Source organism: Ahaetulla prasina, chromosome 1, assembly GCF_028640845.1.
Source record: "Ahaetulla prasina isolate Xishuangbanna chromosome 1, ASM2864084v1, whole genome shotgun sequence".
Lineage (NCBI taxonomy): Eukaryota > Metazoa > Chordata > Lepidosauria > Squamata > Colubridae > Ahaetulla > Ahaetulla prasina.
The window spans coordinates 263,394,008-263,418,837 of NC_080539.1; the positions used below are offsets into that span (position 1 = coordinate 263,394,008).

At 38.8% G+C, this 24,830-nt stretch overlaps 1 protein-coding gene across 1 annotated transcript in view; it reads left to right on the top strand.

Annotated features, from left to right (window-relative positions):
* LOC131185244 (mucin-5B-like) overlaps positions 1-24,830 on the top strand; it is a 72,428-nt gene that overhangs the window by 39,115 nt on the left and 8,483 nt on the right. The window contains exons 29-42 of the mRNA XM_058157604.1: positions 80-265; positions 1,852-3,418; positions 6,702-6,779; positions 7,503-7,870; positions 11,336-11,416; positions 12,769-13,031; positions 14,769-14,937; positions 15,313-15,563; positions 16,733-16,916; positions 18,572-18,809; positions 20,223-20,401; positions 21,684-21,753; positions 23,809-23,909; positions 24,368-24,399. Coding sequence (XP_058013587.1) covers positions 80-265; positions 1,852-3,418; positions 6,702-6,779; positions 7,503-7,870; positions 11,336-11,416; positions 12,769-13,031; positions 14,769-14,937; positions 15,313-15,563; positions 16,733-16,916; positions 18,572-18,809; positions 20,223-20,401; positions 21,684-21,753; positions 23,809-23,909; positions 24,368-24,399 — 3,767 coding nt within the window. The remainder of the gene's footprint in view (positions 1-79; positions 266-1,851; positions 3,419-6,701; positions 6,780-7,502; positions 7,871-11,335; positions 11,417-12,768; positions 13,032-14,768; positions 14,938-15,312; positions 15,564-16,732; positions 16,917-18,571; positions 18,810-20,222; positions 20,402-21,683; positions 21,754-23,808; positions 23,910-24,367; positions 24,400-24,830) is intronic.

Sequence of the window (24,830 nt, forward strand, 5' to 3'; positions counted from 1 at the left end):
TAAAAAGATTTTTTAAAAGCACCATAAAATTGTTCAATACAACTTTGTCTAGCCACACATTCTTATTTTCTAAATGCAGCTTGCTACTGCTACTACGAAGGAAAGAGGTATAACTACAAGGAAGTCATTTACAATACCACGGATGGCTTGGGTTCATGTATAACTGCAATTTGTGACGTCAATGGAACAATCAATAGAGAAGTCTACAAATGTGCTGGAATTACCACAAAACCACCATTTGAATTCACAACATCAAGTAGAACAGGTATTTCACTCCATGGTTTGGATTTGACACCAGCTTTTCTGGCATCGATCCTTTTCCAATATACTTGCCCAATACATCTAGAGGATATTAGATATTGCTAAAGGCTATAAATGAACCAAAATGGGAATCAGCCCCACCAGATCTACATGAATAACTGCGAAGAGAATACAACTATTAACTATTTAAAAAATTCCAAAGGCCCCAAATAAACTACACTGCAAGTATCTTGTAATTTGGAGGAATCTTCTTCCTCCAGTGATGGAATACTGAATTTTGCAGAAATTAATCAACAACTTTCTGTATACTATGTTCCCACCTCTGGAAACAGAAAGTATCAGAGTGAATGTAAAAAAGAGCAGAAATTTTCAGAGAAGACCAAAGCCTGTTGAGATGATGCCCTACCATGCAGATGGAGGGAGTGATGAATAGTGCTTATATCTTGAATCACACAGGTCCCATCCATGAAGAGCAAGAAATCATGGTACTGATCTCTTGTCTGCTCTAGATAATTTATTACGTACCTGCAAACAAACAACTATTGGTTAATGTCACAATGTGACATAGACATTGTACACAGCCTGGGCCCATTCTCACTTCTCACCAGAGGCATATTAAGTCTGATATTTTGAATGCACTGACTGAAAAAAAATTTCAAATCTTAACAAAATTGATATATTAATTTATTTCAATTTATTTATAAGGCAATACATTTTTAAAAAATAAAAGATGTAAAGCACTAGCTATTTTTTTAAAAAAGGACAAAAGATAATGACAGAGCGATTCAACAATTGTACAATATATAGCGTTCCTACGGTCTGCTATCTAAATCAGGACAGGACAAAAAAGTGTCAAGAGGAACTTGCATCCACTTACAATTTTATTATTATTATTATTTGTATTATTGATATTCAAAGTTTAAAGTACAATAAATATTTTCCAAAGCAAAGGAAAATATGATTATGAGAAGTACAAGAGTTGCTTGGTTTTGTTACATGACTCTATATAAAATTAAAATGATATACAGGTAGTCCTCAACTTACGACCACAATTGAACCCAAAATGTATGCTGCTCAGTGAGAAATTGGTTAAGTGAGTTTTGTCCCATTTTACAACCTTTCTTGCCACATTTGTTAAGTGAATCACTGCAGTTCATAAATTAGTAACCTGGCTGTTATGTGAATCTGGTTTCCCCATTGACTTTGCTTGTGAAAAGTTTGCAAAAGAGGATCACATGCAACCATTATAAATGTGAGTCATTTGTCAGGCATCCAAATGTAAATCACATGACCATAAGGATGCCGCAACGGTCATAAGTGTGAAAAACGGTCATAAGTCACTTCTTTCAGTGACATCATTACTTCAAAGGCTCACTAAATGAACTATTGTACGTCGAGGAGTACCTGTACATAAACCTCTTTCCTATTTTGTATCCTTAAAGTTACAAGCATCACAAAGAGTACTGCTTTTTTTAAAACAAAAATATTTACATTTAGATAATAAATTATACAATAGGCAAAAGGAGTCTCCTCCTCAAAAGCATAGGTTTTCGATACACATTATTGAAACAATTATGTTTTATGTTACAGAATCAATTCCAACAAGAACAACAATGTGTGTGCATAAAGTTTGTAGGTGGATGGGTTGGTATGATTTTAACTACCCATCATATGAATCAACCAGTGGAGATTATGAAATTCCAGAAAACATAAGAGCCAAAGGACATAACCTTTGCAAAAATCCAGATAAAGTAGAATGCAGAGCAAAAGAACTTCCCGATGAACCATTGTCTTCTCTCAATCAAATTATAATATGCACACCAACTGATGGCTTGATTTGCAATAACAAGGATCAGACTCAACGAGTGTGCTACAATTATGAGGTCAGATTCTTCTGTTGCAATTTTGAACCATGTGGTCCTTTCACATCAACAACTGCTACTAAAACTACCAGAGGAACAACAACAATTGTTGAAACTAAAACATCACCACCTTATATACCTCAATCTACAACTCCACATTTTATTGAGACCACTCGCCCTACTTCCCAGCCTTCTACACTAAGCTCAGTGCAACCCACATCCACATCTTGCCCTCCTAAATGCCAGTGGACCCAATGGTTTGATGACCACAATCCAAAAACGAGCCCCGATGGTGATTTTGAGCGCTTTGAAGACATACGAGCACGTGGATTGGTTTGTGAGCACCCCCAAGACATCGAATGCCAGGCAAAGGACTATGCACACACTACGAATCCTGCCCCTGAGCAGAATATCCAGTGCAATGTGAAAGTTGGACTAGTGTGCAACCATACAGAGCAGACAAAGAAACCATATAAATGTGTCAACTACCAGGTGAAATTCCTGTGTTGTGATTACAGCCATTGCCAACCACTCACAACATCAGTAACTTCCAAACCTACATCAGCCAAAACAATGTACACTTCCACAACATCCAGTTCATCCACCCTACCGCGCATAATATCGACCACCAGTCCAAGCACACCCCTGGTATCCACAAGCACAGGAGAAACAACTGAAAAACAAACAACCACTACTCTCCCTGTTGCACCATCAACAAAACCAGTCACCACTGGAATTACCTCCACTGCATCGACCACTAGTCCAAGCACACCCCTGGTGTCTACAAGTGCAGAAGTAACAACAGCAAAGCAAACAACCACTACTCTCCCTACTCCACCATCAACAAAACCAGTCACCACTGGAATTACCTCCACTGCATCAACCACTAGTCCAAGCACACTCCTGGTGTCTACAAGTGCAGAAATAAAACTTGGAAAGCAAACAACCACTACTCTCCCTGTTCCACCATCAACAAAACAAGTCACCACTGGAATTACGTCCACTGCATTGACCACTAGTCCAAGCACAACCCTGGTGTCTACAAGTGCAGAAGTAACAACACCAAAGCAAACAACCACTACTCTCCCTATTCCACCATCAACAAAACCAGTCACCACTGGAATTATCTCCACTGCATCGACCACTAGTCCAAGCACACCCCTGGTGTCTACAAGTGCAGAAGTAACAACAGCAAAGCAAACAACCACTACTCTCCCTACTCCACCATCAACAAAACCAGTCACCACTGGAATTATCTCCACTGCATCGACCACTAGTCCAAGCACACCCCTGGTGTCTACAAGTGCAGAAATAAAACCAGGAAACCAAACAACCACTACTCTCCCTGTTCCAACATCAACAAAACCAGTCACCACTGGAATTACGTCCACTGCATCGACCACTAGTCCAAGCACACCCCTGGTGTCTACAAGTGCAGAAATAAAACTTGGAAAGCAAACAACCACTACTCTCCCTGTTCCACCATCAACAAAACAAGTCACCACTGGAATTATGTCCACTGCATCGACCACTAGTCCAAGCACAACCCTGGTGTCTACAAGTGCAGAAGTAACAACACCAAAGCAAACAACCACTACTCTCCCTATTCCACCATCAACAAAACCAGTCACAACTGGAATTATCTCCACTGCATCGACCACTAGTCCAAGCACAACCCTGGTGTCTACAAGTGCAGAAGTAACAACACCAAAGCAAACAACCACTACTCTCCCTGTTCCACCATCAACAAAACAAGTCACCACTGGAATTACGTCCACTGCATCGACCACTAGTCCAAGCACAACCCTGGTGTCTACAAGTGCAGAAGTAACAACACCAAAGCAAACAACCACTACTCTCCCTACTCCACCATCAACAAAACCAGTCACCACTGGAATTACCTCCACTGCATCGACCACTAGTCCAAGCACACCCCTGGTGTCTACAAGTGCAGAAATAAAACTTGGAAAGCAAACAACCACTATTCTCCCTGTTCCACCATCAACAAAACAAGTCACCACTGGAATTACGTCCACTGCATTGACCACTAGTCCAAGCACACCTCTGGTGTCTACAAGTGCAGAAGTAACCAACATCCACTGAAACAAAAACATCACCACCTTATATACCTCAATCTACAACTCCGCATTTTATTGGGACTACTACCTCTACCTCCCAGCCTTCTACACTAAGCTCAGTGCAACCCACATCCACATCTTGCACTCCTAAATGCCAGTGGACACAATGGTTTGATGACCACAATCCAAATACTAGCCCCAATGGTGATTTTGAGCGCTTTGAAGACATACGAGCACGTGGGTTGGTTTGTGAGCATCCCCAGGAAATCAAATGCCAGGCAAAGGACTATGCACACACTAAGAATCCTGCCCCTGAGCAGAATATCCAGTGCAATGTGAAAGTTGGACTAGTGTGCAACCATACAGAGCAGACAAAGAAACCATATAAATGTGTCAACTATCAGGTGAAGTTTTTGTGTTGTGATTACAGCCATTGCCAATCACTCACAACATCAGTAACTTCCAAACCTACATCAGCCAAAACAATGTACACTTCCAAAACATCCAGTTCATCTACCCTACCCCACAAAATATCGACCACAAGTCCAAGCACACCCCTGGTGTCTACAAGTGGAGAAGTAACAACCGGAAAGCAAACAACTACTACTCTCTCTATTCCACCATCAACAAAACCAGTCACCACTGGAATTACCTCCACTGCATCGACCACTAGTCCAAGCACAACCCTGGTGTCTACAAGTGCAGAAGTAACAACAGGAAAGCAAACAACCACTACTCTCTCTATTCCACCATCAACAAAACCAGTCACCACTGGAATTACCTCCCCTGCATCGACCACTAGTCCAAGCACACCTGTGGTGTCTACAAGTACAGTAGTAACAACAGCAAAGAAAACAACCACTACTCTCCCTACTCCACCATCAACAAAACCAGTCACCACTGGAATTACCTCCACTGCATCGACCACTAGTCCAAGCACACCCCTGGTGTCTACAAGTGCAGAAATAAAACTTGGAAAGCAAACAACCACTATTCTCCCTGTTCCACCATCAACAAAACAAGTCACCACTGGAATTACGTCCACTGCATTGACCACTAGTCCAAGCACACCTCTGGTGTCTACAAGTGCAGAAGTAACAACAGCAAAGCAAACAACCACTACTCTCCCTATGCCACCATCAACAAAACCAGTCACCACTGGAATTACCTCCACTGCATCGACCACTAGTTCAAGCACACCCCTGGTGTCTACAAGTGCAGAAGTAACAACAGGAAAGCAGATAACTACAACTCTTTCTATTCCATTGTCAACAACTGTGTCCACAACATCAATCCATATTAGTAGTACCACTGCAGGGACAATTCCATCCACTGAAACAAAAACATCACCACCTTATATACCTCAATCTACAACTCCGCATTTTATTGGGACTACTACCTCTACCTCCCAGCCTTCTACACTAAGCTCAGTGCAACCCACATCCACATCTTGCACTCCTAAATGCCAGTGGACGCAATGGTTTGATGACCACAATCCAAATACTAGCCCCAATGGTGATTTTGAGCGCTTTGAAGACATACGAGCACGTGGGTTGGTTTGTGAGCATCCCCAGGAAATCGAATGCCAGGCAAAGGACTATGCACACACTAAGAATCCTGCCCCTGAGCAGAATATCCAGTGCAATGTGAAAGTTGGACTAGTGTGCAACCATACAGAGCAGACAAAGAAACCATATAAATGTGTCAACTATCAGGTGAAGTTTTTGTGTTGTGATTACAGCCATTGCCAATCACTCACAACATCAGTAACTTCCAAACCTACATCAGCCAAAACAATGTACACTTCCAAAACATCCAGTTCATCTACCCTACCCCACAAAATATCGACCACAAGTCCAAGCACACCCCTGGTGTCTACAAGTGGAGAAGTAACAACCGGAAAGCAAACAACTACTACTCTCTCTATTCCACCATCAACAAAACCAGTCACCACTGGAATTACCTCCACTGCATCGACCACTAGTCCAAGCACAACCCTGGTGTCTACAAGTGCAGAAATAAAACTTGGAAAGCAAACAACCACTACTCTCTCTATTCCACCATCAACAAAACCAGTCACTACTGGAATTACCTCCCCTGCATCGACCACTAGTCCAAGCACACCTGTGGTGTCTACAAGTACAGTAGTAACAACAGCAAAGAAAACAACCACTACTCTCCCTACTCCACCATCAACAAAACCAGTCACCACTGGAATTATCTCCACTGCATCGACCACTAGTCCAAGCACACCCTTGGTGTCTACAAGTGCAGAAATAAAACTTGGAAAGCAAACAACCACTATTCTCCCTGTTCCACCATCAACAAAACAAGTCACCACTGGAATTACGTCCACTGCATCGACCACCAGTCCAAGCACACCTCTGGTGTCTACAAGTGCAGAAGTAACAACAGCAAAGCAAACAACCACTACTCTCCCTATGGCACCATCAACAAAACCAGTCACCACTGGAATTCCCTCCCCTGCATCGACCACTAGTCCAAGCACACCCCTGGTGTCTACAAGTGCAGAAGTAACAACAGGAAAGCAGATAACTACAACTCTTTCTATTCCATTGTCAACAACTGTGTCCACAACATCAATCCATATTAGTAGTACCACTGCAGGGACAATTCCATCCACTGAAACAAAAACATCACCACCTTATATACCTCAATCTACAACTCCGCATTTTATTGGGACTACTACCTCTACCTCCCAGCCTTCTACACTAAGCTCAGTGCAACCCACATCCACATCTTGCACTCCTAAATGCCAGTGGACGCAATGGTTTGATGACCACAATCCAAATACTAGCCCCAATGGTGATTTTGAGCGCTTTGAAGACATACGAGCACGTGGGTTGGTTTGTGAACATCCCCAGGAAATCGAATGCCAGGCAAAGGACTATGCACACACTAAGAATCCTGCCCCTGAGCAGAATATCCAGTGCAATGTGAAAGTTGGACTAGTGTGCAACCATACAGAGCAGACAAAGAAACCATATAAATGTGTCAACTATCAGGTGAAGTTTTTGTGTTGTGATTACAGCCATTGCCAACCACTCACAACATCAGTAACTTCCAAACCTACATCAGCCAAAACAATGTACACTTCCACAACATCCAGTTCATCTACCCTACCCCACAAAATATCGACCACAAGTCCAAGCACACCCCTGGTGTCTACAAGTGGAGAAGTAACAACCAGAAAGCAAACAACTACTACTCTCTCTATTCCACCATCAACAAAACCAGTCACCACTGGAATTACCTCCACTGCATCGACCACTAGTCCAAGCACAACCCTGGTGTCTACAAGTGCAGAAATAAAACTTGGAAAGCAAACAACCACTACTCTCCCTGTTCCACCATCAACAAAACCAGTCACCACTGGAATTACCTCCCCTGCATCGACTACTAGTCCAAGCACACCTCTGGTGTCTACAAGTGCAGAAGTAACAACAGGAAAGCAAACAACCACTACTCTCCCTATTCCACCATCAACAAAACCAGTCACCACTGGAATTACCTCCACTGCATCGACCACTAGTCCAAGCACACCCCTGGTGTCTACGAGTGCAGAAGTAACAACAAGAAAGCATATCACCACAACTCTTTCTCCTCCACTGTCAACATTTGCCTCTACAAGTGTAGGAGTTTCAACAGGTAAGCAAACAACTACAACTCTTTCTATTACACTGTCAACACACTCTGTCAAATATTTATTTGCTGACAGCAAAAAGAGAGATTAAAGAGCAATATATCATGTCATTTCCATTATTATCTTACATATTGTGTTCTCAGGAAGACATTTAAGGCCCATTTTCAATACATATATATCAATTTAGCTGTGGTAGCAATTTATCTATTTTAATAGAAAATTGCAATTGCTCCCATGTTTTAAGGAAACAACTTTTTCATTCAGGTTCACTTAATTCATACTACAATTTGTGGCCCTGGGCTGGATTTTTTCTGACAGTACTTTCAATAAATATTTTATATATATATATGTATGTATGTATGTATGTATGTGTGTGTATATATATATATATATATATATGTAGATCTTTGGTTATTCGGGTTTTCTCCCGCGTACAATTTTACGCGGGATAAAACCCAAATAACCAAAGATCTACATACAAACACCCGCGAAAACCTCAGAAAACAAATATATAAATATAAATATATATATATATATATATATATATATATATATATATATATATATATATATATATATATATATATATATATATACACATATATGTAGGTCTTGGCATTTTCGGGTCTTTTGTGTAAGGTTCTCAAGCTCGAGAAGCACGAAGCCGAAGACACCAGCTGGAAGATGATGAGTGAGACCTCATCGAAACGTCGCCAAGATACTCTCAACCTTACACGGGAAAAGAACCAAAAATTACAAGACCTACATACAAACACCCATGAAAAGCTCAGAATATATATATATATGTATATATATATATATATATAGGTCTTTGGTTGTTCGGTTTTCTCCTGTGTAAAATTGGAAGTGTCTTGGCGACGTTTCGACGAAATCTCATTCGTCATCTTCAGGCTTCAGCTTCGTGCTTCTGGGAGCAATGTGAAAGAAAACAAATATATATATATATATATATATATATATATATATATATATATATATATATATATATATATATATATATATATATATATTTTCTGAGGTTTTCATGGTGTTTGTATGTAGGTCTTTGGTTATTCGGTTTTCTCCTGTGTAAAATTGAAGTGTCTTGGCGACGTTTCGATAAAGTCTCATTCGTCATCTTCAGGCTTCAGCTTCGTGCTTCTGGGAGCAATGTGATTGCAGCTGTTTCTTCCTTTTAACTGCTAGTGGGGTTTGAACTGATTGGGTGGGAGCTTGGCTGTGCTCTGATTGGATGGGGTTTTTGTGCTCTGATTGGCTGGGGGTGTGTCCTGTTTGGGTGGGGGCTTGGTTGTGCTCAAATTAGTCTGAGTTGCAGGGGGATCTGAGCTAGTGAGCTGCACTGCTGCTGTTTGGCTTCGTGTTCGTGGTCGTGCTACATCGTCATAGTGGGTGTCTGTCTGCTGCATGTATGGATTGGAGGGGTTTGAAATGGCTAATGTTGCAGCTGCGGTCTGGCTTCTGGTCCTTGGTCGTGCTTCCTGATCAGTGTGGGTTTGGGTGTGCTTTCTGGGTGGATGTGTGGTGGTGACATCCTGTGTGGACCTCGTGAGTGTGGGTCTGGTGTCATTCCTCGTGTTAGGGACACGTTTGTCAATAAGGGCAGGTTTCCAAATGGCTGGTAGGCGGAGGTATCATCTCGTTTGTTCATGCTGTGTGGGCGTTTATCTCGATGGCTTCTCTGATTATTCTGTTGTTAAAGTGTTCAGTTTTGGCGATAGTTCTGGTCTTTTAAAGTCAATATCGTGTCCTGTGACTTTAAAGTGTTGGACCAGGGAAGAAGTTGGTTCCTCTTTTTGAATGAGTTCTTGTGTTCTTCAATGCGTGCACTTATTCTTCTGTTGGTTTGTCCAATGTATGTGGTGGGGCAGGCGGTGCATGGGACTTCATATACCCTTGATTTTCTAACTCAATTTTGTCTTTGGGGTTTCTTAGGATGGTGGATATTTTTGGTTTGTGCAGAATGCTGTCTTGATGTTATGTTTGTGGAGGATCTTGCTGATTCTGTCTGTGGTGCCTTTTATATATGGGAGGAGGGCTGTGCCATTTTCTTGCTCTCTGTCTTGGGTTTTAGTGGGGGTTCTTTTGGATTAGTTTGGTAATCTTATTTCTGGAATCCATTGGATGTTAGTACGTTTGTGAGAGTGTGTAGTTCGGTTTTAGGTGTTGTTCGTCAGCTAAGCATTTTGTTCTAGAGATGAGTGTCTTGGCTACGGAGTTGATCTGTGCTGGGTGGTGGTGTGAGAGTGCATGCAGATAGCGGGCACAAAAACCCACATCCAATCAGAGCACAGCCAAGCTCCCACCCAATCAGTTCAAACCCCCACTAGCAGTTAAAAAGGAAGAAACAGCTGCAATCACACATTGCTCCCAGAAGCACGAAGCTGAAGCCTGAAGATGACGAATGAGACTTCGTCGAAACGTCGCCAAGACACTTCCAATTTTACGCGGGAGAAAACCCGAATAACCAAAGACCTATATACATATACATACATATATATATATATATACATACTTACATATATATATATACTCATATATGTAGGTCTTGGCATTTTTGGGTCTTTTGTGTAAGGTTCTCAAGCTCGAGAAGCACGAAGCCGAAGACACCAGCTGGAAGATGATGAGTGGGACCTCATCGAAACGTCGCCAAGACACTTCCAATTTTACGGAGAAAACCCGAATAACCAAAGACCTACATACAAACACCCGCGAAAACCTCAGAAAACATATATATATATATATATATATATATATATATATAGGTCTTTGGTTATTCGGTTTTCTCCTGTGTAAAATTGGAAGTGTCTTGGCGACGTTTCGATAAAGTCTCATTCGTCATCTTCAGGCTTCAGCTTCGTGCTTCTGGGAGCAATGTGTGAAATCTCAGAAAACATATATATATATATATATATATATATATATATATATATATATATATATATATATATATATATATATATATATATATGTATGTGTGTGTGTATATGTGTGTGTGTATATATATATATGTCTTTGGTTATTCGGGTTTTCTCCTGTGTAAAATTGGAAGTGTCTTGGCGACGTTTCGATAAAGTCTCATTCGTCATCTTCGATATATATATATATATCATGAAGGTATCTTTTCTTTTATGTACACTGAGAGCATATGCACCAAGACAAATTCCTTGTGTGTCCAATCAAACTTGGCCAATAAAAATTCTATTCTATTCTATTCTATATGGATTTGAGGTAATCAGTGGTGAATGACTCTCCTAAGCATGAGGCTGTTGTCCTAAATGTGGTTGCAAAATTTTTGAGTTAACTGTGATTTTTGTAGGAATAGGGAGGTTTTTTTCTTGCTATAGTTTAAGAAGGGCAGTATTAAATTTTGGTAGTACAATTCCAGTTGGTATCAATCTCATATCATTTGGTTACTTCTATGTTATATTTTGTGTCTTTGTCAATATCAGGTTCCACATTAGCAACTACTTTAAGCAGAGCAACTCCATGTTTCTGCCATGTATCTGGAACTGATTCTTTAATTTCTCCTGGTGAGTTTCATTCAAAAATTGCTCTTACTATACATGTACTTATAGCTGACCCTTCCACATAAGTATGCTATAGTTTTTGACTGCTTTATCTGGGGAAGGCTGTTTTGCTGAGAAGCTAATGAAAATGCTATCATTTATTCAGGTGTTTAACATTTTGTTATTTTATAATGCATCTGAAATCATCAGTTCCTATTTTGAATGCTTAATTTAAGGATATTGGTCCTTAGAGACTCATTACCACCAGGGCGTCTGGTGGCTCAGCAGACTAAGTCTGTCTGTTATTAACACAGCTGCTTGCAATTACTGCAAGTTCAAGTCCCACCAGGCCCAAGGTTGACTCAGCCTTCCATCCTTTATAAGGTAGGTAAAATGAGGACCCAGATTGTTGGGGGCAATAAGTTGACTTTGTATATAATATACAAATGGATGAAGACTATTGCTTAACACAGTGTAAGCCGCCCTGAGTCTTCAGAGAAGGGTGGGATATAAATGCAAATTAAAAAAAATTACCATATGCCAGTCATTCCTTTTATGGGGAGAGCAACATATAGTTTGCCACTCTGCTCCCCAGCATTTGGGTCATGAGTTCTGTGTCTTTTCAGGATCCTCAGGCTTGAGATAGACAAGGTTATAAATTCTATTTTCTTATTCTACCACTTTATATAATTTGGATAATTTTGTGAACATTTTTGTTAATATGTGCCTTTTGATGCATATTTTTCCTAGAGACTGCATTGTTTTATATCCTGATGAGGAAACATTTTTCTTAATAAATGTGTTGTGTTAATTTTCAATTATTAATAATTTTGCTTAATATTTTAAAACTATAGGTTTTGGCTTGCATATGGTCTCTTATTCTCCTTTAGATTCAGGAAATTTTGCAATCGGATGGAATAAAAATTTATCCATCTCTGTCTGGCACTATTTGGAATGGTGGAATGGTTAGGAAAAGGAATGGTTATTGATCCTTATGCTAGTCTCTCTCTCTGTCTCCCTCCGTCCCCCCCCCTCTCTCTCCTCCCCCTCTCCCTCTCTCCCCCTCCGGGAATCAACACTTGCTCATTATAAATTTTGAAAGCTGTAATATCATCTACGGTTTTTGGGGAGTAACACCCGCTAAAAACAATGGGTCTCCGACCGTTCAAAGAACACAACCTGAATCACATTTAATGATTACTTCTTTGATGCTTATACAGTATACTGGATTTACTTCTGCATAAACTTGATTAAAATGACATGTTGCAATCAAAAACATAATGTTTGAATTACACATGCATTTAACATTTAATTATGTGTTTGGGTTTATAGCATTTGTGCATGCTGCTTTTTAATTTATTGATTTTTTTAAACAGGGGAGGTAATATACAATAGAACTGATGGTTCTGGATGCCGTTTTATTGCAATCTGTGATGCAAATTGTGAAATTAAGAGGTATCCAGTATTCTGCCCTACAACAACTCCCCATCCAGTTACAACCTCAGGAACATTACCTATTCTCAGTTCTACAACTTTCACTCCAGCAACTAAACCACACACTTCCCCAACCCCAAGAACTAAGAAAATCATTTCCACAACACCTATACCAGATTGTCCTGATGCGGATCCACCTAGAAAGGTAATGTGGTTTTTTTAATGCACTCCTGATACAATTTTCCATTAATTAGGATGAAATATGACATTTATAAGACTTGCATGGGAAATTTAAACTAATGGGCACGACTCTCTAAAAGTTTTCCTTCAGTAGTAAAACAAACATTGGAGGTTTAAATCTGGGGTGATAGCATGAAGTCCCCAAACACCTCCTTGTAATTCCCAAAGCCATCTCTGACTACATCTATTGTTTACCCAGTGTTTGACCTGAAGGACAAAATGCAAAGTGTCACATAATCTCTAAAAACAAATTGAACAAAAGAAAGGACATCCTGCAAATCTCTTTGAAAAGAAAAACAACAGATCTTGGCCATGGAATGTGGAGGTGCATGTTCAAATTCCCAGTTGTATTATCATGTTTCCCCAAAAATAAGATTCTGTCTATATATTTTTGAACCCTGAAATAAGCGCTTGGCCTTATTGCCATGCACTCAAAAGCCCGATTGGGCTTATTATCAGGGGATGTCTTATTTTGGGGGAAAGAGAGTATTTTTTTTCTTACTGTGAGCGTAGATCCATAAAACGAAGTCTTGTGCTTTCAAGATTCCTGTTGGTCTCACTTTCTGAAAGGGTGATCCGCTTTAGAACCAGTATTTCCGTTGATAAGGGATATGGTGGCTCAGTGGCTAAGATGCTGAGCTTGTTAATCAAAAGGTCGGCAATTCAGTGGTTCGAATCCCTAGTGCCTCTTAATGGGATGAGCTCCCGTTACCTGTCCCAGCTTCTGCCAACCTGGCAGTTTGAAAGCACGTAAAAAATGCAAGTAGAAAAATAGAGACCACCTTTGGTGGGAAGGTAACAGTGTTCTGTGCGCCTTTGGCATTTAGTCATGCTGGCCACATGACCATGGAGACATCTTCAAACAGCACTGGCTCTTCAGCTTTGAAACAGAGATGAGCACCACCCCCTAGAGTCAGGAACGACTAGCACGTATGTGTGAGAGGAACCCTTACCCTTACTTATTCCCATTGATCTGTTTTAGCATTTTGCAGTAAGCAGCATTCCATCCAGTGACAGACATTGACAGAGATGTCAACATTCCAAAGAGCACATTGCCAACCACTATATCATCCAGAAAGAGAAAGAAGGATGAGGTTATGGGCATAGAACTCCATGCTCTTCTTTATTGCGTTATGGTCCTTGGGTGGGCACAACTAGCAACAGTGGCTCTTCCTTTACACTCAGGTCTTTATTTTAGCCCCATCTTCATTAGTACAGCTCTCATTGTTCCAAGCAAGAGTCTTTCACAATCCTTGAGGCAGAAGATTGAATAGTGATCTGTATATGCACAGCATGTCTTCTTTTACTGAACTCTGCCAACTAGTATCTTCCTGGACTTATTCGTCCAATTGTCCTGACAACACTATGGAAATAATTTGCCACTCCATTTTTGTCAAGACTTTTTTTTTCCTATTCTTTTTCCAGTCTAGTTGGAAACCTAGGATTTCTTAGTAGTTACTCATACAGATGCTAAGCAAATCTATACCTGATTATCTTATGAGGCCAGACAAAATCAACTGGCTGCTCCCTAATGGCACTCTTTGTTTCCCAGATGGTATTATTGCTCCATATTAGAAAGATCCCCATTTGCTTCCCAAATAGGATTGGTCCTCATTGCTCCCTAAATGACCTTGCCTCTTTCTTGCTTTGTTTTTAATGAGGTCAATAATTTTAGAATAATGTTTTCTTTTTTGCCTCCCAGTATAATGAAACATGGATGTTTAATAATTGTACTAAAGCAACGTGTGAGGGGAACAACCGAATTGTTGTGGTGCCGCTCCCACAAGCTGAGAAGATAACCTGTGCCACTGGACTTGAACCAAAAAAAATAGTGGATAAAGATGGTTGCATAGAACGCTACGAGTGTGAATGTAAGCAAAATAGATTACAGTATAATGTTCATATTTACAAAGGAGTAAGCTCTGTCAGGTTTAACTCCATCTCCTTTATGCAACTACTTGTAGCATTCCATTTTTGGTTTCTGAAAGAAAAAATATTATATTTTAATTTTATGTAATATGTGATTATCTCATATATATATGTGCATGTATATATCACCTATAGCATCAGCCAAATTATGACTTATTCACTCTTTTTCATGGTTACAAGACAGCTCTTCAATGTCCTTCATTCCTTCAAATGTCATGGTTACGAATACTTTGAATTAAATGTGACTTAAATATCCTTTGTTAAAATTTCTAAAGACTGCATGCCTAAATGTGTACCTTTAAAAATTTTTCTTATAGGTATCTGTAAGGGTTGGGACCATTACCATTTTATGACTTTTGACGGCACTTCTTACACTTTTCATGGCAATTGCACTTATATCTTGGTGAAAGAGATTGTGAATAAATATGGAAACCTCCGTATTTTGCTTGACAATGAGTTCTGTGATGTAGCTACTAATCAATCCTGTTCCAGATCCCTGATTGTATATTATAACTCTATGGAAGTCCGACTAACTAGTGTAATACACAAAGGCGTGAGAGTTAACAAGGTAAAGTGTCATAGGTTTTAAAAATAATAGTGTTTCAACCAAATAGAGAAAGCTATGGTTATGGTAAGACAATATTGCAAAATAATTATTGACTCTCATAGTTATCATGAGAAAAGAATTTGTTTTGTTTTTTTATGTTGAACTATCTTTAGGTTAACTACTCTAACTACTTTAGGTTGACTGAAGTTAACTACTCTAACTTTAATCTTGAATTAAAGTTTATTGATGGTGTGATGTTTCTGCATACAAATGCATTTAATAAAGTTCAGATAAATATCTTCCTAGAAACAATGCCATTAGGCCACACCTCGGGGGGAATTAGAAGCTTCCAGATGACTCACAGAGCCACATAGTGCTGGAAGGGTGGAACAGGAAGTGTTGTAATAGCTAAGTCCAGGCTACAACTAAACACCATTTTAAACTGAAGCCATTTCCCATGTAAACAAAAGCCTACCAAATCACAGCACTGCCCTTTGGAAAAGATGTTTGATAGGGACAGAACAGCATTCATACATCCAGCCCTTCACAGTCTAGTTGCCCATTGATTATGTGCCTTCAGAAGCAGCAAGCCTGAACAGTTCAGCCAGCTGCATTTATACTCAGGGAAATTTTTTTTATTGCCAATTATGTCTGGTGTGCAATTTCAAACAGCTGGACATCATTGTATCATACAGATGGAGAAACACGCACATGGGAAACAGAGAGAGAGAGAGAGAGATACATTCATTCATACATACATACATTCTGTGTGTATGTACACACACATACTTATACACATATACAAATAGGGTTTTTTTTTCTTATTATTATGGTTAATCTTCAATTTGATTCGCAGTCTGGGACTGGTAAAAACTTAACAGTTTAAGTCCTAACCAGCGACCTAAGAGCTGTTACAGTAATGTCTCGGTATGCAGGCAGTTCCGAGTAAGGTGATTTGTTGCAAAGTCAGAATATTATTGTTATTATTATTTGAATGTTAGCTTGAACAGTACTTTGGGGAAAAGGCAGGTTGCAACAAACAAATTATATTTTTAAAAAATTATAAAAGGCAGCAGAACATAAGTATTATAGAAGCAACTGAATTAAAATGCATTAAAATGACGTAAGGTAAATTATTCAGATTTACATTGCAGTATGCTCTTCAATCTCCTTTATTCTCATGTTTCTAGATCTTTTTCGGCAATGAGTCAGTGCCACAGGGTTTTGTCAAAGACGGCATTGTGGCTACTAGTACTGGTTTTACCATGACGATTGAAATGCCTGACATCAATAGTTTTGTTTCCTTCAATGGTTTCACCTTCTTTATTATGCTTCCATATGAATTCTTTGAAGACAACACAGAGGGACAGTGTGGTAAGTAACAAGAATAAATAAAATATTTCAGCACTTTCTCTTCAAGGAGGTACCTTCAAAAGAAATGAATTAATATGTGAATATGTCCACTATTATAAAAATCAATAACAAAATAAAGTTTAGCAGTAAGATGATGTTTAGCAGTCAGAATATTTGTCTTTCAAACTGCTTACATTTCCATTTATAAAAGAGTTCAAAGTTGCTGCTACCTACATCTAGCTAGCTGAATCAGTGGCTTGATTCAATTCAGAAATAAAAATCTCTTCAAGATGGACTTAGCTTTCAATAATGTCATTCATGTAGACTGGCTAAACAGTATTATGGAAATGGTTTCTCACAAGTTTCTAGGGCATACAAAACCTTTGCCAGACCTATCCTTAAATACTACCTGGAACCTGCCTGGAACCCACATTGTATTTCTGACATTAATATATTAGAGAGGGTCCAGAGGTATTTTACAAGAAGAGTACTCAACTCCTCTGCTCGCAGTAAAATTCCTTATACCACCAGGCTTGAAATTTTAGGCCTGGATAACCTTGAACTACCCCATCTACATTACGACCTAAGCTTAGTACACAAGATTATCTACCATAATGTCCTACTGTTAAGGACTACTTTAACTTCAACCGCAATAACACAAGGGCTATCAATAGATACAAACTAAATATAATCTGCTCTAATCTTGATTGCAGAAAATATGACTTCAGCAATAGAGTAGCAAATGTCTAGAACACTCTACCTGATCCTCTTGTTAGTTTCTCTAATCCCAATACCTTTTACCTTAAACTGTCTACCATAGACCTTACACGTTTCTTAAGAGGTCCCTAAGGGGACGTGCATAAGCGCACCAGCGTGCCTACCATCCCTGTCCTACTGTCCCCTTTTATATGTACTCATTTTATGTGTTTATGGCTATGTTTTGCTTATTTATATCCATTTATTTATGCCATTTTTTTCATGTGTCCATGTCTATGTCTATACTGATACTGTTTCCTTGTACTTGTTGGCAAAATAATTAAATAAATAAAATAAATAAATAAAGTTTTTCCTGGGATATTTCTCGCTTTTCCAGTCTTAACAAATAGCATTGGAGTTCCCAGGTGGTTTCCCATCTAGTTTCTAATCACATTTGCCCCAGTTTAGATTGTGAGACAAGCCATGTAGGCTAGGTGATGACACTTTCTAAGTGACTTGATACAAAGCAGGGGTGTCAAACTTGATTTCATTGAGGACCGCATCAGGGTTGTGTTTGACCTCGGGGGTCCACAATGGGTGTGGCCAAGGTGGGCAAGACCATCTTGATGTCATTCATGTCAGGGTTGCCTGTGGCGGCCCAAGCGCTCTGCCAGCAAAAAAAGAGGCTTCCAATCTCCATTTTCAGCTGGGATGGCCTCCTGCAACTCTCTGCCAGCAAAAACAGAGCTCAGGAGGACCATGAGCTCTGCTTTTGCTAGCAGAGGGTTGCAGGAGGCCGTCCCAGCGAAAAACAGAGATTGGGAGCCCATTTTCACTGGCAGAGACACTGTGGGTCAGTCTTTTGCTGTTTCCAGGGCAGCCCCGCGGGCCAATTCTAAGCACATTCCAAGTGGGCATGCTGAATATTCATCCAACTTGCATTTTTAGCCTACTTATGATTCGGCTCTTTTTAATCCTAGGAAGTTGTTCAAACGACAAATCAGATGATTGTCGCAAGCCCAATGGACAGAAAGCTTCCTCCTGCTCAGAAATGGCTATCTACTGGCAAGTGCCTGATATCAATAAGCCCTACTGTCAGGTGGAGCCAACAACACCTCCTATAATGAGCACAACTGTGCCAACTATACCAATGGAGACTACACCACCACCAACACCCTGCAGCTCTCCATCACCTTTGTGCCAGCTCATTATAAGCGAGTAAGTGAAACTCTGCTTCTTCAAACATGTCCTCTTGTCTCTAGCACAACAAATAATATGAGAGCTTCCCAGAAAACATTGGAGGCTCATCAAATATAACGTTACTGAACTTTGAATAGCAGTGACAGAACCTGAACATGCATCATATGAAAGATTGTGAGGTGCATACACAAGCACTCACTTATATTTATTTATATGCAGAAACATTTACTAGCATGTGCAGCAGAATTGCTTGAGGGTCAGGTTCCCTGCTTCACTGTAATTCTGCCATAATGAAGACTAACCCTAACCATAAATATATTTACCTATGTAGTGGGACTGAATTGCTATTATCCTTCTCTTCTTCTCATCTTTCCTACTATCTTCTCCTATGGGTATCTTATGATTTATTACTTGTTGCTTGTATTTTATGATTTATGATTGTATCTGTGATCCAAAGATGCTTTTTCAAGAGGCAACTGAACTTTCTTGTTTTTCTTTGAAGATGTTTCACTTCTTTTCCAAGAAGCTTCTTGGATGAGAAGTGAAACACCTTCAAAGAAAAACAAAAAAGTCCAGTTGCCTCTTGAAAAAGCACCTTTGGGACAACCATGACCTGAATGACTGAGAATCTCCATAGACATTGTATCTATGACATACCACTTTCTTGTTTGTATGTACACTGATAATTTATATACCGGAGACAAATTCCTCTTATGTCCAAAGAATATTCCAACTTGTCCTATATCAGCCCATCAAATAGATGTCTACAAGCTACTCCTATTCCCCAGTTCTATTCACTCACCAAGCCTTTCTCTCCTCTTTCCCTTGCTTCTCAGCAGCCTGTCACTTATCTGGCACAATGATAGGAAAGGGAGCTTTATCAGCAGAATAACAGTTCTTGGTAACCTGGCCATTATCTGATTATAGAGCTAGGAAGCAGCAGTTCTAAGAGCAGCCCAGATGAATGGTCTCCCCAACTATACATCAGTGGTGGGTTGCTATCAGCTCGCCCTGAATCAGGCGAACCAGTAGCAGCGGCAGCGGGAGGCTCCACCCACCTGGACGCTTCTGCGCATGCGTGGAAGCATTGCACATCTGCATGAATGCGCGCACACACGAGTGAACTGGTAGCGACAGGTTTTGAAACCCACTACTGCTATAAATATACCTTCTGTAGTAATATTATGATATCTCACAGAATTAGGTATTGATTTGTATTATTTACCAGATATTCAAACTATCTTCAGATTTCTTATATATCAGACAGAATAGTAATCTAGGAATATGACCCTAGCAGTGCAGAATCAGAGTTTTTATATGCTTCAATATCATGTCTTGCCACAAGGCTTATTCTTTCAGTTGTACCTTCACCATGAAAAAAACAAGCTTATTTAATTGCTAATATGTTAATTTTATCTCCTGGTTTTAAAGTATTTTTGCAGAGTGCCATAAACTTCTGTCTCCAAGCGAATTCTATGACAGCTGCCTCATTGAAACATGTCAGGCTTCCAATGATTCCTTGAGTTGCTTCTACATTGACATGTATGCCTCTCTTTGTACGGCTAACGGGGCTTGTGCCGACTGGAGGAGCAAAACTGAAGGGAAATGCCGTAAGTAGAGAATGAAGTGGTTCTGCTTCTGTTAAAAGACCAAGAGTCAACCATGGAAACTGAACAACAAGGTGACACGGGCAAACATTATTTGCATCTTGTATCCCAATGCATCCCAGCCAACATGCTAGCTCAGGAATTCTGGGAGTTGAAGTTCACAAGTCATAAAGCAGCCATAGCTGCCCACCTCTGTTTTAGAATATGATTTTTTTTAAAAAAAATATTGCTTTTATTGTTTTTACAAATATACATGGTCATGAACCAACACACCTTCCTCCTCCTATTTTCCCTACAACAAAATTTTGTGTGGCGCGTTGAGCTGAGAGAGAGTGACTGTCCCAAGGTCAGCCAGCCAACTTTTATGGCTAAGGCGGGACTACAACTCATGGTTTCCTGCTTTGTAGCCTGGTGACTTAACCATTAACAGTGGTAAGCTTCAAACAATAGCAAAAATCCTCAGTTCTGCATATTATACTGTATAGTATAAATCAACTCTGCCAGTACCCATTCCACAAGATGTGATATTTTCTAGAGCCTTGTTGTTTGAATAGATACATATTCTATGTTGGTTAACCATCAAAAGAGAAAGTGCCTATTCACAAGTCTTAAGTTTTAATTAGTGGAAAGCTTAAAAATACTGGACGAAATTGCTTATTAATTCACTAAATTGTTATCACTCTTATTTTTGAACTTTGTTTCACAACAGAAATGCTTTTACAATAATGAAATGAAAAGCAGATTTTTTGGGAGGGGGGAGACCTCAAAACTACAAAGTTTCTGAAAATATCCTAAATATAACTCTTTCAAGATCTGTTTTAAACAGCTCAGAAACTAATCCAAAAATGTTATTTCTATTACAATGTTTTTTTCCTTTTGCAATTAAAAATAATTAATTAACAATTGCAAGTTCATCAGGACATAAATGTTTTCCAAAAGGAAAAAGTTGCCCCTCCACCCCATGAACTTATAAATACTTAAGATTCAGTCCTCAAAACTTAATAGAAAACACTCTTAGTGGAATAAAACGGGGATTTGACTGTTTTCTTCAAGGGAAAAATAGAGGAAGAAAGATAAATAACAAGAAATAAAAGTTAAAATGTCTCTCTCCTCCCCTTGATTCTCCAAACAGTTTGAAATCACTTACAGATGTTTTACTGATTTTGTTGTTCTACAAAGTCTTTGGAGAAAGAGGGTGTGTATCTATAGGTGCTATATAGTTTTTTCCACTATTGGAATCATTACCTTTGCCTGCTTATAATGTGTTTTATTCTCTCATTTATAGCCTATCATTGCCCAAAAGACAAAGTGTATGCTCCGTGTGCCCCTATTCATCCACAAAGCTGTGAAAATGGGTAAGAAAAAAATAGAAAAAAATTAATAATGGTATACTAATTCCTTTAACAAACACATTTTTTATTTCTTTCAATAGGAAATGTGACTTGATGGAATATTATGAATTTAGATCCAAGTGTGACATAATGACAGTTTATGTGTTAATTAGAAAAAAGTTATTTTAAACACTTTTATCTATGTAATGATGTATGAGCAAAATTAAAGTTTATGTGAACTAACATTGCATTTAGTTCATACAATGAGATTACATCTTGCTGTCCTTCTACACTACTGCATATCTGTCACCATACTATGCAATTACGTTCTGGAATTTTATTTTTAGTTATTTTTATTATTTATTAATTTATTCAATTTGGATATCAGCCAATTCTAACATAGCTTTTTCATATTTCTGCTTGAATCTGAAAAAAAAGAAACCTGCTTTTTAAAGAGTTGCATGACGTCTAATATTTGGATACCTTAAAGCAGTTGCATCTTTTGTTTGGGCTCACCAGAAAAATATTGGATTCTTTTAAGAAATTCCAGAAAAGTTCTAAGGTTGTGTAAGCTGCAAACTTTATTTGTGAGAGGCACGCTAGTATTCTAGAAAGGAACATCTTTGATAAGTCATCTCCATGTGCTTTACTTGAGAATATGGTTCCAACTCAGTCTGTCTTAACTTTCATATTTGAGAGAGAAGATTTAAAATGCTAAAAATGGATTTTTGAAATATCTAATTTTGAATAATTATTAAATGAAGAGTAAACAACAAGAATGACCCTTTCTTGAGTGTCCTTTCTACATTCAGACTTCCTATCATTAAAGCAGAAAAAATAAGCCAATCCCAAGTACAAAGTTTAACTCATAGAAGCTGTTAAAGACTACTTCAGCTTTAATTGCAATAATACTAGAGCAACTAATAGATTTAAACTTAATGTCAACCGCTTTAATCTAGATTGCAGAAAATATGACTTCTGTAACAGAATCATCAGTGCTTGGAATACTTTACCTGACTGTGGTCTCTTCCCATAATCCTAAAATCTTTAACCAAAAACTTTCTACTATTGACCTCACCCCATTCCTAAGAGGACCATAAGGGGCGTGCATAAGCGCACAAACGTGCCTACCGTTCCTGTCCTATTGTTTTTCTTTTCTTCTTCCTATATATATATATATGCTTATACCTCCTAATATTTACTCATATATATGTTTATATACTATATAATCTTTTTGTGTGATGCTTATATATATTGTTGTGACAAATAAAATAAAAATAAATAAATAAATAAATAAATAAATAAATAAATAAATAAATAAATAAATAAATAGGGAATATGCATGGCCTTGAAGTTTGAAGATGCTCAAACATCCCTGCATCAGAAGATTAGATCCTAGTGGAGATGATTTTTCAGAAGACATATAGAGGTATTCCTCAACTTACCAGAGTTCATTTAGTGTCTGTTCAAAGTTAATGGCACTGAAAAAAAGTGACTTATGACTGTTTTTTCATACTTACAACCATTGCAGCATCCCATGGTCACATGATGTAAATTTTGGCCATTTGGCACCTGCCTTGTGTTTATCATGGTTGCAGTGTCCCAGAGTCATGTGATCACCTTTTGTGGCCTTCTGACAAGCAAAATCAATGGGTCAGATTCACTTAACAACTATATTATTAACTTTAACAACTACAGTGATTCACTTAAGCAACTCTGACAAGAAAGACTCCACCCAGAAATGGCTTCCTGAACCAATCAAGCATTTCCCTGCTGCTCTGGCTGGACAAATGGCCGTTTTGACTGCTAGAATCTGGGAAAGGAATGACATAGAATTTAGCCCTAAAAGTGCCAATTTTCTTTTATGCTTAAAGAACTAAAAACATGATTTTTGTGGGATTTTATTTTTTATTTTTTTGCATCTTTTCATTATGTGCTTTTCAAACATTTCATTACAAAATGGAATACACCGTATTAATCTGTCTGGCAACTATTTTATTACTGAAAAGTGAGCAGGAATGTTTATATATAATACTAAAAAATATCTGAGTAATATACAATTTTCTCCATTTCTTGCAGATTAAATCATGAACAGACTGACCATGTTGCTGAACGATGTGTTTGCCCAGAGGGCTCAATCTTGTTCAGTTCTCACACTGGCCTCTGTGTTCCAGAATGTGGTAAGTTTCTCTTTTCATTATGAATAGTGATGACCCACTAGTTACTGAAGCATACAACATACTGATAATAGGTAGAAACATCTTTATATTTGGCAGTTGGGAAGAACAATCATATGGTTTGGAAGGGATGGAAAGATGGCCTTTTCAACTTTGTTTTTCCAAGGAAATTAACTATACCAGCTCTTGTGGCCATAGTTTTTTTGTAACTGATTTTAATCCAGTAAAAGAGAATATTTGTAATTCAGGGTTGAAATGAAGGGTCCCTGATGCTCTCTGAGTTTGCTTGCTTTCTTGCAGATGTTTCATTACCCGAACTAGGTAACATTGTCAGTATAATGTTCAGAATTCCAAGCTCGTTGTGGTCTTAATGCATCTGGATGCTTCCATGGTGAAGGAGACTGTACTATATTATCTGAGCAAAGGACATCTGTGTGAATTTTTAACCTTCTTTTTAATAGGTTGCGTGGGACCAGATGGATCCCCAAAACTGGTAAGTAGTTCATAGAGAATGCTGTGTCATCATGAACCCAGGGTACATCACTAGAAAAGGACATCATGTCACTTTTGATTGAAGATGGAAGACCATTTCACTTAGAAACACAAAATGGGACGAACTGTCAGTGGAGGTAGAGGCAGAGTCAAAACACATGCCCAAATGTTGTTCTTAGAAGAGCAAGATTAAATTAAATGAAAATAGCACCTTGTAAAAAAAAACCTGACTAAAATATCAAATTTAGGGAGCCAATTTGGTGTAGTGGTTAAGGTTCTGGCCTAGAAATTAGGAGACTGTCAATTCTAGTCCCACCTTAGTCATACAAAACTGGCAGGGTGATTTTAGACTAGCCACTTTCTCTCAGCTCAACTAACCTTGTTGTGGGAAAAATATGAGGAGGAAAATATGAGGAGGAAGGAGTATTGGTA